The sequence below is a fragment of the Neolamprologus multifasciatus genome, chromosome 3, assembly GCF_963576455.1.
Source record: "Neolamprologus multifasciatus chromosome 3, fNeoMul1.2, whole genome shotgun sequence".
In the NCBI taxonomy this organism is placed as follows: Eukaryota; Metazoa; Chordata; class Actinopteri; order Cichliformes; family Cichlidae; genus Neolamprologus; species Neolamprologus multifasciatus.
In genome coordinates, this window is record NC_140441.1 from 37,911,977 (window position 1) to 37,928,169 (window position 16,193).

Below are 16,193 nucleotides of genomic sequence, written 5' to 3' on the forward strand. Positions count from 1 at the left end.
CACCAGCCAACAAAGTCACTGATGACCCCCCTGTATTCCTGATCATTCCCGTCTGATACGCATCCAATGATGGCTGTATCATCTGAGAACTTCTGTATATGGCAATCGTCCGAATTATAACAGAAGTCTGAAGTGTAAAGGCTGAACAGGAAAGGTGAGAGAACCGTGCCCTGTGGTGCCCCCGTGCTGCAGATTACCACCTCGGACACACAATCATGGAGCCTCACATACTGTGGTCTGTTGGTAAGGTAGTCGATGGTCCATGCAGTCAGCTGTTTGCCTACTCTGGCTCCCTCCAGCTTCCCTCTCAGTAGTGCAGGTTGGATGGTGTTGAAAGCACTGGAGAAGTCAAAAAACATGATCCTCACAGTGCTCCCCACCTGCTCTAAGTGAGAGAGGGATCGGTGTACCAGGTAGATGACAGCGTCATCCACCCCAATTCCAGAACGGTAGGCGAACTGCAGGGGGTCCAACACTGAGCCCACCAGTGGCCGAAGGTGGTGCAGGATGAGCCTTTCCATGGTCTTCATCAGATGAGAAGTCAAGGCAACAGGCCTGAAGTGGTTGGGCTCCCTGGGGTGTGCGATTTTTGGCACTGGAACCACACAGGAAGTCTTCCACAGTTCAGGAACCGTCTCCAGGCTCAGGCTCAGGTTGAAGATGTACAGAGCCACCTGACAGAGCTGGTCTGCACAGTCCCTGAGCAGTCTGGAGCAGATTCCATCCGGACCTGCTGCCTTCCTTGCCTTCGTCCTCTTGAGCTGATTTCTCACCTGATCAGCTGTGAAGTAGATGGAGATGGACAGGAAGACACAATGGCAGTATCCCAATTCAGGGTCTGCAGCCTTAAAGGCCGCATTTTAAGGCCGATTACGTCACAGCGACGCGACAAAGGCTGTCCCAGTTCAAAGGCTGCTCGAAATGCAGCCATCAAATGCGTCCTTCATTTCCCTGAATTTTAAGGACGTGGCAGTGTAGACTTTGTGGCCCAACATATCCCAGACTTCATAGCACGGTGGTGGGTGTGGATAATTATGCCGAAAAAAAACAGCGGAAGAGGGGCGGCCGAAGAGTAAACTTTTAAAAGTAAGTACTGAATATTATGTCACTTATGTCACAGTTTATGTGCAAATGTTTAATAACGAAGAACATTAAAACATTACTGTTGGCCACATGTCGGCAAAGTTATGTGACATTAGCGATATTTGTACTAACTTGGTTTTAAACCCTTTAAAATATACGCCGTTCAATAGTTGACGTTAATCTTACAGAGAATGTGATGATTTTATGGATAATTAAAGTAAGCACTGAGAGAAATTTAGTAATGCCAACATATTAAAAGAACAATATTTGTGTCTTACATATAATACATTTATATATACAGTGTAAAAGGAACCTGTCTTTGAGTGAAGATTTCAGGTGACAGGAAATATAAATAAATGCAGCTTGAATCTTTACTGAAGCTCAATATTTGAAACTGAGTTCATTCACTGCTGTAATAACTAATAATGAGATGACTGTAGTCTCATGAACAACATTAGCTAATTGTTATTTACTAGCTAATCTTAAAATGACTGTTCAGTACAGAATGAAGCCCAATAATCATGATTTCACAGTCCCGCGGTCTCAGCCTCAGATACTTATCAAATCAAAGCTCATGTAGAAAAAAACAAACAGATGAACAAAATATCAAAATATTCTCCTTCATTTCTGTCAACCACACGAATTGGGATACATCCAATATGTAGGCATCAAGTGCAAGAAATATATATGCAGCACACACAGTAAAACTGTCCCTCATGTGCTTTATAGACTGGCACAAATAAGCTGTACAATAGCGCTGAGTTATATAGACTGAAATTAATCTGGTCCATTTCTAATTAAGTTCAAAGATATAGAAGAGTAGAAGAAGAATATTCAAATAGCAGTGTTCAGTTACCTTGTTTCATTTGTATTTGTTTAAGATAAATACGTCTTTTCTACTCACATCTTAGTTATTATTATTATTTTTAATTACTTCTTGTCACAAAAAATAAGGAGCACTTTTGCTCATAAATGTGCCCTAGAGGTAAATTCTAAACTGAAACATGTATGTCTGTATTAGTTAGAACTGAGATAAACTAAACCTCTTTTTTTTCTTTTTTTACATAAATTGAAATGGAATTATTGGTTTAATAACACAATAATATAGCAGGTCCAATGAACCAACGTTAGCTGAGCAACCAAAATATGAACACAATGTAGCCCACAGTGTTTTGACCTGTCCTCAAACCATGAAGTCACCTGCTATTTGTTATTTTAAAAGGCAAACAGGTGACTGACAATGTCCAAAAGATCAGAAGGTGGTGCCTGTTTTAAAATAAAAATACCAAATGGGCATTTCAAAAGAGAAATGTTATATTAAAATTAAAAAACAAAAAAATGTTGATTTTAGTATTCATAACGTTTTCACTTTTATTTAGAAAGTAAGTATTCAACGGTTTAGAAAGCATTACAGTGGGTTGTGGTTTTGTTCAGTGTTTAAGATGATGGTGATCTGCAAATGGTGTTCAGAGCTCCAGGGCAGGTTAGGCTCAGGTGGCGATCATGTGGATCTGAGTGCCATAACTGTAAATGTATTAAATACAGAGATCACACACACTGACAGGTAGACAATAATAGGAAGAAGGTGAAAACAAAATGTAACAACAAAAACAGAAAAAAATAGAAAAATACTTACAGTGATTTCTACTCAGCCTTAAATCTTAATGATTTGCCTTTAACAGAGAGGGTGATAACACAATTCAGTCATTCATGTGTGTTTATGGGCAGCATACAGGAGTTTTTAGGGTCAAAAAATATAGAGGAGTTGTGAGAAACAGTCTCTGTTAGAGGCTGATAAAAAACAAACAAATACATAAAACATCTTTCTCTAATCACAAATACTGGGTGGTGTGACATGACACAATGTCAAGTTAGGTTTCTTCATTATTGCCATTTTTCGTTTTGTTTTGGGTTGTTTTGTTTGTTTGTTTGTTTGTTTGTTTGTTTTTTTTGTTTATCAAGGACTGATTTTTTTCTCTTCTTTTTTCAGGGGGATTCTTTTGCTTATTATTTGGGTACTTGTTCTCACTGAAATGCTCTGAGATTGCTTTGTATGATTAGATTCTGCACATGAAATTCACCTTGGTCTTCAGCTCATTCTTCAACTTTTTCACTTCTTTTTCAGCTTGCTCTCTTTTTCCTATTTCCTCCTTCAGCCTCTCCATCAACTAAAAGAAATAGAAGACATTAAAAAAAGAACAACATGAGGCATATTCGACTTAATTTACATTATATAATAGGGTTGACCTAATTCTGAGAGGTTTAATGTGTATATGTTCGGCAGTATAGTGTGCATGCAAGATTCAGGTGTAACAGCCAGAGTGCTACTTAACTAATTGACATGCATCTTTAAAATAACATTTCACTAAAGTTAAGGGAAAAAAGCTCAAAGTGAGTTGTTAAGATGATGAAGCAAAATGAAGAATTTGATGTTGCTCCTGTTTCAAAGGACAATAAATAATATTAGTTCTTTGTGTAATGGTAGTGCATATGTGTAGTTTTAGTGATTTCTTGTCTCTGACTTTCTGTGATGTCAGTATAACCTGAATAAATCTGCAACATTTAGATTATGAGGGAAATATATTTAAAAAAAGATTGTAAGTGAATTAAGCTCTTTGTTCTTGATCAGGACTTCCTTCAACTGAGATTCAGTTTGCGCCGCCTTCTGCTTCTCAGTGCTGAGCTGCTTAGAAAGCTGTTAAAGAATAGACAGAAAGACAGCTTATTTTTAAATGTATAAAAGTTCATTTGAAATTAAAATTCATCTTTATAAGTGCAACTGTAAAGAAGAAGTTACAGGATCATTACAATTTCTTGATTGAATATATAATATAGTAATAGAACACTTGTATTTCATATGACCTGTTATACCTGGGTTGCAAGTCTTTTAACAAGGGAGCAGATATAAATAAAATAAAACTTTTCTAGCGAGTTATCTGTTACACGATGAACGTTGAAAATATATCTAGTTATCCAGCCATCCTTCTATTCTTCTTATCCAGTTCATGATCGTGGGGGGCTAGAGCCTATCCCAACTGCCATTAGGGGAGAGGCGGGGTACATCCTGGAAGGCTAGCTGGTCTGTCACAGGACTATCAGAGACATAGGTAACCATTCACACTCACATTCACACTTGTGTGCAATTTCAAATTTCCGATTAACCTAACCCCACTAACTGCATATCTTGTCCACATAGACATGGGGAAAAATCCAAACTCCACACAGAAAGGCCGTGGTCAAATGATAGATTTGAACCCAAGACCTTGGTGCAATGAGGCTGCCCAATGTCTGGTTATACTGTCTCAAATATTTATAGATTACTACTTGCTTTATATTGACTCGTACAATCTATTTTATATCTTTATTTGGGTGGGGGTGGTATATGAGTGCAATATGCCACATTGTTCTTTATCTGAGTTTGTGTATGCTTAATTTTTAGACCTGCTAAGATTATTTTTCATGCCCTGGTCTGTGCTGTAAAACCTTAGAACAAAAGAGGGTAGACTCTCTTTATCACAAGGCTGTGCATGTGTTTCTTTATAATTGTGTTTAGGGCAAAGTCCCAGTAAATTTTGAGATTTAAAGAAAAAAACAACAACCATAAATGTGTGTGTTTACTTCAGTCTTTAGCACGCTGATCTCAGATTTCTGTTTCTCCACCTCTTCTTTCAGTTCTTCAGTAGCTTCCTTCCATTTCTCCAGCTAATAGACAGAAAGATGGAATTTAATGTCAGCATGTGTATCTTTGGTGTATATATTTCTATATATTTCTTAACATGGATCAAATACAAAAAAAGGAAAAAAAAGGAATGAGGGCGTGAAAGCAAAGCCAGCATTACGGTGTACATTTTAGGACATCGTCAGGTCTCAGGAAAAAAGTTGTCAGGTCTCAGACTCACATGAAAAAATGTCAGGTATCAGTCTCACATGAAAAAATGTCAGGTCTCAGTCTCACATGAAAAAATGTCAGGTATCAGACTCACATGAAAAAATGTCATGTCTCAGTCTCACATGAAAAAATGTCAGGTCTCAGTCTCACATGAAAAAATGTCAGGTCTCAGTCTCAGATGGAGGCTGCCATCTTGCAAATTTGGAGTAGTGACTTGAGGTGGAGCGACTGTGTAACGCTCCCGCCCACATACCCGCTGTACATGACCGCAAACACGCCCCCCTGCTCAAGTTTTTTTTGCTGGTTTACCGCGACTGACGACTCGTTTAATTAAGGTAAATACAGCCATGTCACTGTTATAAAAAAAGACACACAGTTTATCATCTTATAGTTCTAAAATCACTCTGTTGTTAATTCGTTTGCTAGATTAGCCGCTAGCATACGCACTGTGTTGGAGGCTTGTTGCTAGCTAGTTAGCGATGCTACACACCTGTTACTCTAATAGTCTGTGTTATCGAAGCATTCAGCACTCCTTAGGTTTTGTTATACATTTTTAGACAACGATGAGATCATCTGCACACTCTACAGAAGCCCAGAGTTACTGTTAATATCAAAAATATAATGCTGTCCTTTGAGATTTTAACATAAGACTGTGAGTGTAATTGATCTAAAACTGTTTAAATCTCTACATCCTGGTAACATGGAGACTTTAAAAACATCAGCAGAAGGTTTCAGTAGTGTAGTGTAATTTGTTCTTTTCATTTAATAATAGAGTCCATATTATATCAACAGCTACATTCACCCTGGAGAGAAACTAGTGAGGGAGACCATCAGGACCAAGCTGGGTTTCCTGGGTCCAGACGTTTGGAGAAACTTCTTCCCTTTCTTTCATCACAGCTGTCCTGTGCCATAAGTTCTGTTGACCCACTCAAAAAGACATCATTTAAGAAACAACAGGAAGACTGAAGCTCATCGCATTGATCAAGCAGGACTCATGATCTTCACCAGCAGGTCCCTCACAGGGAAATCTTCAGCACTCCTCCATAGGCCCGCCCCAGGAGATGGATAAACCCAGCATTTCATCAACACTGTGATGAGACCTTTGGTTTGTGTAATGTTATAAATACTCGGATACTCCCCAAAGGCTCCAGACTTTTATATAAAGATATTATATTCAGTCCTGTAGAAAGTTATATATTTAAAAATATATGATCCTCTCTGGTTACTCTGGTATGAATAACTCTGAATCACTTTATGGTAAATAACACACTATCTGCAAAAAACAGTGAATGAATTCCAGATCACAAGTTTGTAGTTCAACATACAAGTGATGACCTTTGACCTTCATCAGGTTTTATTTAATTGTGTTAGACAAAATCTCATATGCTCTTCATGCAGCTGAGTACATCAAGTGTTTAAAAACGGAAGCTGTGCAGGTCTGAGATCAGCAGCTTTGTGAAACACCAAACTGAGGTCCTGTTAATGCTGATATATAGTGACACAGTTACATGAGTGATTAATCCTTTTGTTTTTTTGTCTTTAACTTTATCAATAAAGCTGCAGCCTTCACTACAGCACGTGTGGTACTTTAACCTTTGTACTGTTTTCATCAGTTCATTTTACAGTTAACATGTGAACATGTTGGATGATCTGTCTGCTGTCACTGGGTGGTGCTGAGGTCTGAATCTGAGGGCAGCTCCTGTAATCACAAAGACAACAGAACCATCAAACTCAGATATCAATTTTATCCCTCAAAATTGAAATAAAGCTGATTCTTCTGTCCTCACACACTCAGGATCTGAAGTTATTCTCTTACATTTTTTTCAGTATTACAGTACACTACAGTACTTTAATCCATAGTTCCTGATTAATGAGGAGTTACTGAAGTACAAGCTTTTAAAAAAAATTGTTACTGTCTTTACAGATGTGGCAAGAGACTGAAAACATGCTGTTGTTTGCACATATTTAATATTCAGCTCTGCACAGGAGCTGAAGCAGGGTGCAGCCTGTTGCTTTTACAGTATAACACTTGTAATAAAAGTACAGTAACAGTAATTAGTGACTGAGCAGCCCGGGGCGTTTCTCTTGATTTCTTTAGTAAATTCATTCACCTGCACAGATTAGCTAAACGAACCCTGACATCTTAGCTAGCTAGATCTCAGGACCTAGCTAAGGACGGTAGTTACGGAGTAGCTTTTTAAACACATTTAATTTACCGAAACAGTGCAGCGGGGCCTCGGGTCCTTCTGCCGGGTAGTCCAGTTTACTGAAGAACACCTCAGGCTGTCAGGTTAAAACACTCGGTCGTGTTTTCGAAGTGTAAATGCTGGCCCTCCTCTCAGAGCCTACGCTCTAGCTGCTATTCCCGAACAGAGATACGCAAGTTTCTCCGTGACTGCAGCTGTCACTACACACATTGGTGGGACGTGACAACAGCGCCACCTGCAGGAAGATTTTCTCTCTGTCTGATAGCTCGTGTTCTGATACCTGACATTTTTTCATGTGAGACTGGTACCTGACATTTTTTCATGTGAGTCTGAGACCTGACATTTTTTCATGCGAGTCTGATACCTGACATTTTTTTCATGTGAAACTGATACCTGACATTTTTTTCATGTGAAACTGAGACCTGACATTTTTTCATGTGAGACTGAGACCTGACAACTTTTTTCCTGAGACCTGACGATGTCCTAAAATGTACACCATTTCAAAATCACCATTTCATCTAAAATATATGCAGATTTTCTACTGTGTATTTTATTTTTGAAAAGGTTTAAGATAAACCTCTTTTTTTCTGGTCTCCAGCAGCTTTTGCAGTTGTTGTTTCTCATCATTCAGGGTCTTGATGGAAGCCATGAGACTGTCGACCTGAAAAACAAGATTTTTTTTTTTAATTTATTAATTAATGTAATGAAAATTAATCAACTAGTTGGAAATATCTCTTTAGAGTTACACTAGTTTGGTAAAAATGTTAAACTGATATTTTTTAAAAAATGATCAGTTTTGAGTATGGTTATACTGATGGCTTTACAGAAATCTTGCAGCCATCCAAAAATCCTTGTTTCTTTGGGATTATTCCCTTCATATTTGTGAATGCACATAATGAAGCTCAGTGATTCACCACCACATTAATATTATGTGATATGTGACACAATGATACATATTAATGGACGTGTGTACATGTCTTTTAGTCTGTTTGTTTTCTTCTGTCTTGTTGTCCAGTTGTTTTTGTGTCTCCTTCAGTTCTTCCCTCAACTTCTTATCAGCTTGTTTTTGGTTCTCTGGCTGACAAACAAAGAGAAAATGCGATGTTTGAACAGGTAGAGAGGCTCTTTAGAAATTTGGTATCATTCTTTACTGTAAGCTTGATAATAGACCCATATTTTTGTATGTCACAGATTTGTCTCGATAATTAATTCTTAATTCTTAAAATTAAAAAAAAAGGGAAAACAAAGCAAAAACACAAAAAAGCACTATTAAATCTTTTACTTTACATAAATGTTTTGTCAAATGTGACAGCAGTAACAATACCTTCATTCTCAGGGTAACTTGAAACAGACATAAGATATACACCTTCCAAGTACTTACAATGTAACAAAATAATCTACACAAAATAAAATTATTTCTATTTATTCTCCACTAACTGAAAATGAAACAGGGGTTGGATGTTATAAGATTACAAAGGCACCTGAGCTGCTGTTTCACTAATTGTGGGAAATCAAAATTCCTAATTATGCAAGGTTTTCTACCACTGCTTTGAGTGAACAGACCAGCTGTCATAGACTCTTATGATGAGGGAATTCTTGACCTGGAAATTGATCTGGAATGCACAGTGACAGCATGAAATATAATAATATATATAAAGATATTTATTTGTACTTCTTACCTGCTCATTCTCTCCTCTTAGTTTAGTCAGCTCTTTGTCAGACCCTTGATTATTAATGACAGACTTGAGATGATGTTTGGACTCGCACTGCTAAAGAACACCAGAAGAGAAACATGCAGGTCTAAACACAAATTTATGCAAACTCATATTGTTTATTTTTTGTTGTTGTAGTTTCATGTTGTGCGTACTGAAGATTTCTCAGTTTTAAGATTACTTTATTTACTGAACCTGTGATCACATTGCTGTTTCTTACATGACTGCTTGTGTTAGCACCTTCTTCCAAAACCTCGGGTGGCACTGGTTCATGTGCCATTAGTTTTCCGTGCTCATTTTCTTTCTGATTTATGTCCCTTTGAGAATAACTGTATTTTTCTCCCTTCTCCATTTCATCCAACTGGTTCCTCCTTGTCTCTGTGTAAAATAAGAACAGTAGATTTGGTTTTAACAACCAGTTACCCTGATGATAGCAAATAAAACTACATTATCTGTTTTTATTTAGATCCACTTTAGTTTACACATTTTGAAAATCCCTATTAAACACTAATTTATAATAATAATTATAAATTATAGTTAATAATTATAGGTTCTTAATTTGTGACTTACTGGTTATTTGTTGTCTCCATTTAAACATAAACAAGCCACTTGCTACAATTAAAATGGTGCAAACAGTCAAACAAACAATGATGGGTACAGCAGGACTGCACATGAGCGGGAAGAAATCATCTGCAATGAGAACATATACATGAATGGAATGACATCTTGATCAAACTAGACTCACTTAAAACCAAAGTTAACATCATGACACATATTTACAAATTGTGTTTACCTGGAACATGTATGTGTGTCTCTCTGCTCTGGTTGGTGTTCCTCTGTTGGAGTCTGCAGGTGATGTTGTTGCTGTGTCTCTTCTCCACAGTCACTCTGCTGCTGACAGTATAGAGGTCATCAGGACCTCTGAGGGTCTCTGTAGGTCCAGCAGAGAGGAGGTTTCCCTCACCGTCCAACCACAGCAGCTCAGGCTCTGGATACCATCCTGCAGACTCACACTGTAACACCACTCCGCTTATGGCTTTATTAATGGCTGACAAACTGATGACAGGCCCAGAAATGGCATCTGATACTGAGCAGAAGATAAAGAATAAAACTGAAGTATAAAAATGAACCTGCAGCATGTACTCAGACCTTTCCTACTCTCAGATCCATAAGTATTTGGACAGCAACAGTTTTTGTAAATTTGCCTCTTTAAAGTACAATAGTAGATTTTAAATCAAATGATCACAATGTTACTAAAGTGCAGCCTTTTACTTTTAATTAAAGGGTTAAGAGGGTTTTGTGCCACGGTCAGTTAGTTTGGAGCATCTGATTGAATTTAAGCAGAGTATGATTTTATTCATTTAAGAAACCATTCTGCTACTTCTGTCAGCACTTACATCATCAGTTAACACGAGTGATGGAGAGTTAATTTCACCAGCTAACGAATGCAAGTTCTAACAGTTAAAAAATAATAATTCCTTTCAATTTGGTAGGGATTAACAGGTAGCAGGCCTCACCTAGCTGTGAAACTGGGGACTATAATTCAGTCAATGCAACACTTTTGTTAATCCCTTTGAATTAATATTGGAATTTTGCTCTTGAATCATATCTTGGAACATTATTTTTAATTCCTTTGTCCAGATACATAATAATCTAATTATATTTACTTACCAACAAGTAGCTGAATGAATGAGCTCTTTTCCAGTGCTGGAATAAAACATTTATACGTTCCCTGGTCAGATATTTTCACATTAGAGAGTTTCAGTGAAATGTTTCCATGTTTCAGCTCATCATGAAACAGTGATGTTCTTCCCACAAATGATTCATGCTTTTTATCTACAAGCTCCTGACCGGACCGCCACACATAAACAAATCTGGGGTTCAGATCGGGTCGTGTCCACTCCAACGTAAAGTCAGTTTCATATACAGTAGGGTCGACGTGGCATGGTAAGAAGATGTCAGCACCAAGTGTTGCCAATTTTAAGATTGGAGCTTGACCTGGAAATCCAAAGTCTCTGTGTTATTTAAAAAATATATATCTATATTTTTTTCTTTTTAGGTCTGAAGCACTTCATGCTTCAATACGACGGTATATAATTAACAGTTTATTTTCTTTGTAACTCATAATTTTTCAAGTGTTTGTTATCACAGCTGTATTTACCTCTGCAGATGTGTATTAAGAAAAAATGAAAAACCAGTACAGTGAGAATTCGGGGCTGAGATGTAATGCGAAGACGGTCCATTTCGAAGAGAACGGAAGACGACTGAAAGTAAAAAGACAATTAAAAAAACAAAGAGAGAACGAGACAAGATGTTTTAGCTTGACTGACACAAAATTATAGAATAGAAAAACATAGCACTCGTCTGCAGACAAAGTTCAAAAGTTTCATAACCTAGGCAACTTGAAGGTGAACAAAGCTTTTCAATTGGTCATTTTACTGTCAGGGTGATGTCACTGCTATAAATGCTAATGTGTTAATGTGTGGCTTTAAGCTTTCGCTTCTGTTCCAGTTTTTCTTATCTTTGGGCTGTCGATCCTTTCTTTATTAATAGTTACTGTGTATAAAATTACGTTTGTCATGTTAAGATTTTGAAAAATCTCCCAAAGTGTTATAAAAACCTGCGCTGAAATCTTTTGAATATTATAGTGAACAATAAAACATTTCATGTGACACAGTCCGGTGTCAATTATACATAAATAACAGCTGATAATCAGCAGCATGCTTTTAAAATAAGACACCACAGAACAGTCTCAAAGTGATGTTTTCTGTGAAGTTAAGTTCTAAAATAAATTTTAGATAACACTAAAACAAACAAATACATACCCGAATGCCGCCGTCCATTATCTCATCACACTGTGTAAATCATTGATAGGTATCTACGAAGCATGGCAGTGTTCTTAAAGAGGAAAAACTGCATTTCCTGGCCAGGTTGTAGCCGCACTGACTAACCTCTTGAGTTGTTGTTAAAAATAAGAGGGTTTTGCACAAAGTACAAGAAGAAAAGAAGAAGAAAATAAAGATGAGAACTCTGAATGGAGACCCACTTTAAAAACAATCCATGAAATAATATGAAACCAATATTAATGTCACAGGGTGACGTACATGTTGCATGTAGCCCATCCTTTAAAATGATCAGACTATCTGTAAATAATTAACAGGCTCACAATATTCAATTGCTCTGTTTATCACCAGAGTTTCATGCACTGAATTTAGTTTTTATTGTAAGTAATGTCTCATAATTTTCCTAATGAAAACACTCAAATGGCACAGAATTCACATAGAATCGTGTTGTTTTCTCATTGAAAACAGAGTCATATTTAAGTGAAGAAGTGAACTTTGACAGTGTTGCCAGGTAACAGATTGGTGTCATAAAAGAATTCATGTGCAAACCTCAAGTGAAGCAATGACCTTGTGCAAACTATCATTATGAGCACTGCTTGGCAAAATGTTATTTGTCTTTTAATAGTTTGCAGAAACTTGTTAGATTATACAGCACTTGTATTTTACTTCTATTTTCAGTAGTTTCCATTCCAGGTGATTTCCCCTGTAATCATTTGACATTCAAAGTAAATACACGATAAATGATTCACTAATAATAAATGATGATAACGTAGTATATTACATGTTAAGGTCATGTAATCACAGCTGAGGAAAGTTCACTCTCCCCCAAGTTTGTTAGAGCAATTCATAACATACCAAAATTGAACATTTTTTGGTATGTTATGTGCAAATTATAATATTAATATTATATTAATATAATATTAATTATAAATTAATATTATAGTGCAAATTTGCAAAAAAGCAGCATATGCATCAAAATAAACTATTTCCAGCAGTGCAATATGAGTCCTAAGCATCCCAGAAATGACACAGAAAGTCATAAAGTCAAACATAGGCCCATGAGGCCCTGATGGTAAAAACCTACATTTCCTCAAAAATGACCTCACTTCCGGTTTCGGACAGGTAATGGCGGACATGTGAAAGTTCGCGCTGATGTCTATTCCAATGTAAGAAGTGTTATGAACATCTGATCGGATCGGCAAAGCCTGTTTCTGGAATATTATGTTTTTGTTGCTGCAAGTGCTTTTTATGCAGTTTTTGCAAAGCTATATGTGGAAGGAAACTGTGACATAGGACAAGCTAATGGCATAAGATGTAAGTACAACTCCTCTGGTTTCATATGCAAAAAAAATTATTGCGCTAGCTTACCTGGTTGCAGTGCTACCGGGATTTAAAAATAGTTACGCAAAACAGAGCGTGCCTGCTCTGACCGGTTTTAAAGGGTTAAAGAACTGAACTTTAAAGTGTTGTCAGGTTGCCTGGCACTGACTGCACCGTACTGACCTCTGAACATACCACCCGTCCCCTGGAGCTCAGCCACAAACCACACCCTGCCACCACATTTACATTATTGCCTTATATATTAACGTGATATCATAAAGATGAAAAGTAGTTCAGAAAATGGACGGATGGATTTGATTGGCCTCATGATGTTAATGTTAAAATATAAGCTACAAAGCAGAACATTCAGAAATGTTATTTACCCTAAACTGAAGAAAGGTTAACGCATTAATCAAGTGCAAATAGTACTATGGTATGTTGCAATTAACCTTTCTACCTAATTCAATATCAGCAGCACTGTGAGCTCATGTGTTATTGCCCATTACTGTCAAAAGTAAATCAGACCTGTTGCAATGAGCCAGCCCTTTGGGTCTGTAAGGGCTGTTTGATCAAGAGAAGGTCTGATGAAGTACTCCATCATATAGCCTGTCCTGTGTAATCAGTGTTACACCCATGTGAGCTAGTTTGAGGTACAGATTGCAGGAAAACGTCCAGTAAAAATGGCTGTTAGAACAGCTACAGGTGATGACTAAATAAAGGAGCTTGAAACAATGAAAAATATGGTATCAGAGCAAAGCAAAGGAGTGTTAAATGATAGCTTTTCCTTCCCACTGTCACCAAAGTACTCGCTTATAGCAGATCGTTGAGTTTTCGCAGAGTTTTCTGAAGTGACTATTATGATTTGGCGCTGTGTAAATAACATTTGATTAAATTGAATTTCTTTAATGTTCGCTTTAAAAAGAAAGATGTTTGTGCTGTTCACACTTTTTTCTACTGGATAAATTGAAATGTGTTGCTGATTTGATTCTGTAGCATACTGAAGTAGTGACAATAAAAATAAATGTTTACTTGCTACTGTACTCAAGTACACAACATACAGCCATATAACTGAACATTTCATTTGTTTAGGTCAATTTTTTGATTTGGTGAAAACGTGAGGAAAGATCATGGGACAAACACCCCTAACTCCCCAAGATTTTTTTTTTCCTTTTTAAGTAATCCACTATTTTTCAGGCTGACAGGATATTAGGTGATACCTTCCATGTGTCCTAATAAATTCTGGGTAGATATACACTGCTTCATATCTAGACCAAGTATCAACACATCAAAATGGCATTTGGCCAATTAAAGTGATGAAAGAAAAGGTTATTTCTTTATTTTAAGGCGAAGGTTGTCCTGTGATTTTTGATGCATCAGTTGCCTGGATTGTAAGCTGAACCACTTTTAAGCGGTGTATTTAATACTACTTGTATTATGAACGCTTGAAAATCCGTTTTATGTTTTCACAGGTTCCCCTCTGAAGCTAAAAAGTGTACTGTGGAGCTTGTTGTTCTGTGGGTATTTTGTGGACATTATGGATCACACATGCATAACATTCTTTACATAAAAGTCATCACACTGGAGTAAGTTATGTTTCACATTTTTAGGATTCATTCCAATGAAATTTCCAAACCAGAAAAGTGTATAATAACAATGGATTGGATTTATATAGCGCTTTCGTTGCTTTTATCTCTGCAGCCATGCTTTGTTTTCATTCTGCTGAGTGCATGTGTCCAGCACAGCAGTATGTAGCAATCATTTTTTTTTTCATAATCTTTTATCCCTTTTTTTCTCCATACGAATTAAGCTTGGACTATATCTAAATTTTAACCTACAATAAATGTTTCGGCACACTGCATAAACCTGTTCTTTTGCACCACTTATACCAATTTAATGACGTCTGTGAAAGAAAGAAAGGTTCAGATTTGTAACTTTCTCTTTGTTTCTGTCTCAGATGCAGATCTTCATATTGTTCCAGACTGACAGCAGAATGTTCAGTACGAGTCTGTTCAGAGGGATCAGGAATACTGAGGGATTTCTATCAGCATGTGATGTTAAGCAGAGATCAACAGTATATTGTACCATTCACAGAGCCTATCCAGCAGACAGTGGAAAATACTGATGTGAAACTAAAAGTGGCGAGAGAAGCAACACTGTCAACATTACTGTCACTGAAAATTAAATGGCTTTCCTTTAAATATTTGAGAGCATGAATGGAAACGAAAACATTCTTTTTAATCAGTTGGCTGATCCTGGAGAGTCCTGTCTTTCCTGTGCTGGAGGGTCAGCGTGCGACTCTGAGCTGCAGAAACAAGAACATTTTCTCCCACCCCTAAATTGATTTGTAGACTTGAAGACTTGTACAATATACAAAATTAAATCATATAATGTGGCCACACATTATGGTGTGGTCACATTTACGCTGCTGTAGAAGAAGCTTTGTTGCTGCTTCTTATGTTCTGACTTTTACTCTTCAGGAAAGTCAGAGCTACATAACAAATAACACATTCACATATAAATGAATCTGATTAACAGTCACATAGTAAATTTGTTTAGTGAAGTTATTGAAAAAAAATGTTTTCATTAGTTTATTGAAAAATTATCACTCATCGAGAATCTGGATTTATCTGATCTAAAGAAAACAAACGTGACACTGTCTTATCGGTGGAACATGTCATGGTCCTGGCTCATTGACCCAGCGTTTTGTTTCATTTTGGCGTCAGCTTATATTTTGTATTAATTATTTGGGTTTGGTATTCTTGTGAGTTCAGGTTTGTCCCTACCTGTGTCTTCCTTCTGTGTTTGTGTCCCCGAGTTTTGTGTTTTACTTTGTAGGTCTGTGTCTCGTTATGCCCATTAGTTCCAGCTGTGTCTCCTCCTGTGTGCCGTTTCCTGATTACCTTGTGTGTGTATATATAGTGGGTGTCAGTCTGTGCTCCTTGTCGCGTCATCTGCATTACTCCGTGTTAATCAGTGTTACGCTGCATCTCTCTGCCCAGCCTTCTTCGTGTCATCTCTGTTTTCCCTACTGTCCTTATGTTTTTACATTTGTCTGTTAGTTTTTCCAGTTTAGGTTTGTTTAGTTCTGCCCTCACCTTGGTTTGTTCACTGTAAATAAAACATCACTCACATCATCACT

General features: G+C 37.1%; 1 protein-coding gene and 1 long non-coding RNA gene across 2 annotated transcripts; both read right to left on the reverse strand.

The window, feature by feature from the left end:
* Nucleotides 1-2,778: 2,778 nt before the first annotated feature.
* Nucleotides 2,779-11,167, reverse strand: LOC146523029 (butyrophilin subfamily 3 member A2-like; the record flags this gene model as incomplete). Its single annotated transcript, XM_085154180.1, has 11 exons — nucleotides 2,779-3,253; nucleotides 3,697-3,778; nucleotides 4,702-4,785; nucleotides 7,757-7,840; nucleotides 8,153-8,257; nucleotides 8,859-8,948; nucleotides 9,073-9,269; nucleotides 9,462-9,581; nucleotides 9,685-9,978; nucleotides 10,563-10,889; nucleotides 11,053-11,167. Coding segments are annotated over 11 exons (1,611 nt in total), but the record flags the coding sequence as incomplete, so codon positions are not given.
* On the reverse strand, nucleotides 6,281-7,456 carry LOC146523030 (uncharacterized). Its single transcript, XR_014871524.1, has 2 exons — nucleotides 7,189-7,456; nucleotides 6,281-6,671 (listed from the first exon to the last, which is right to left on the reverse strand). It is a non-coding gene; the product is annotated as an uncharacterized LOC146523030 (long non-coding RNA).
* Nucleotides 11,168-16,193: the final 5,026 nt, after the last annotated feature.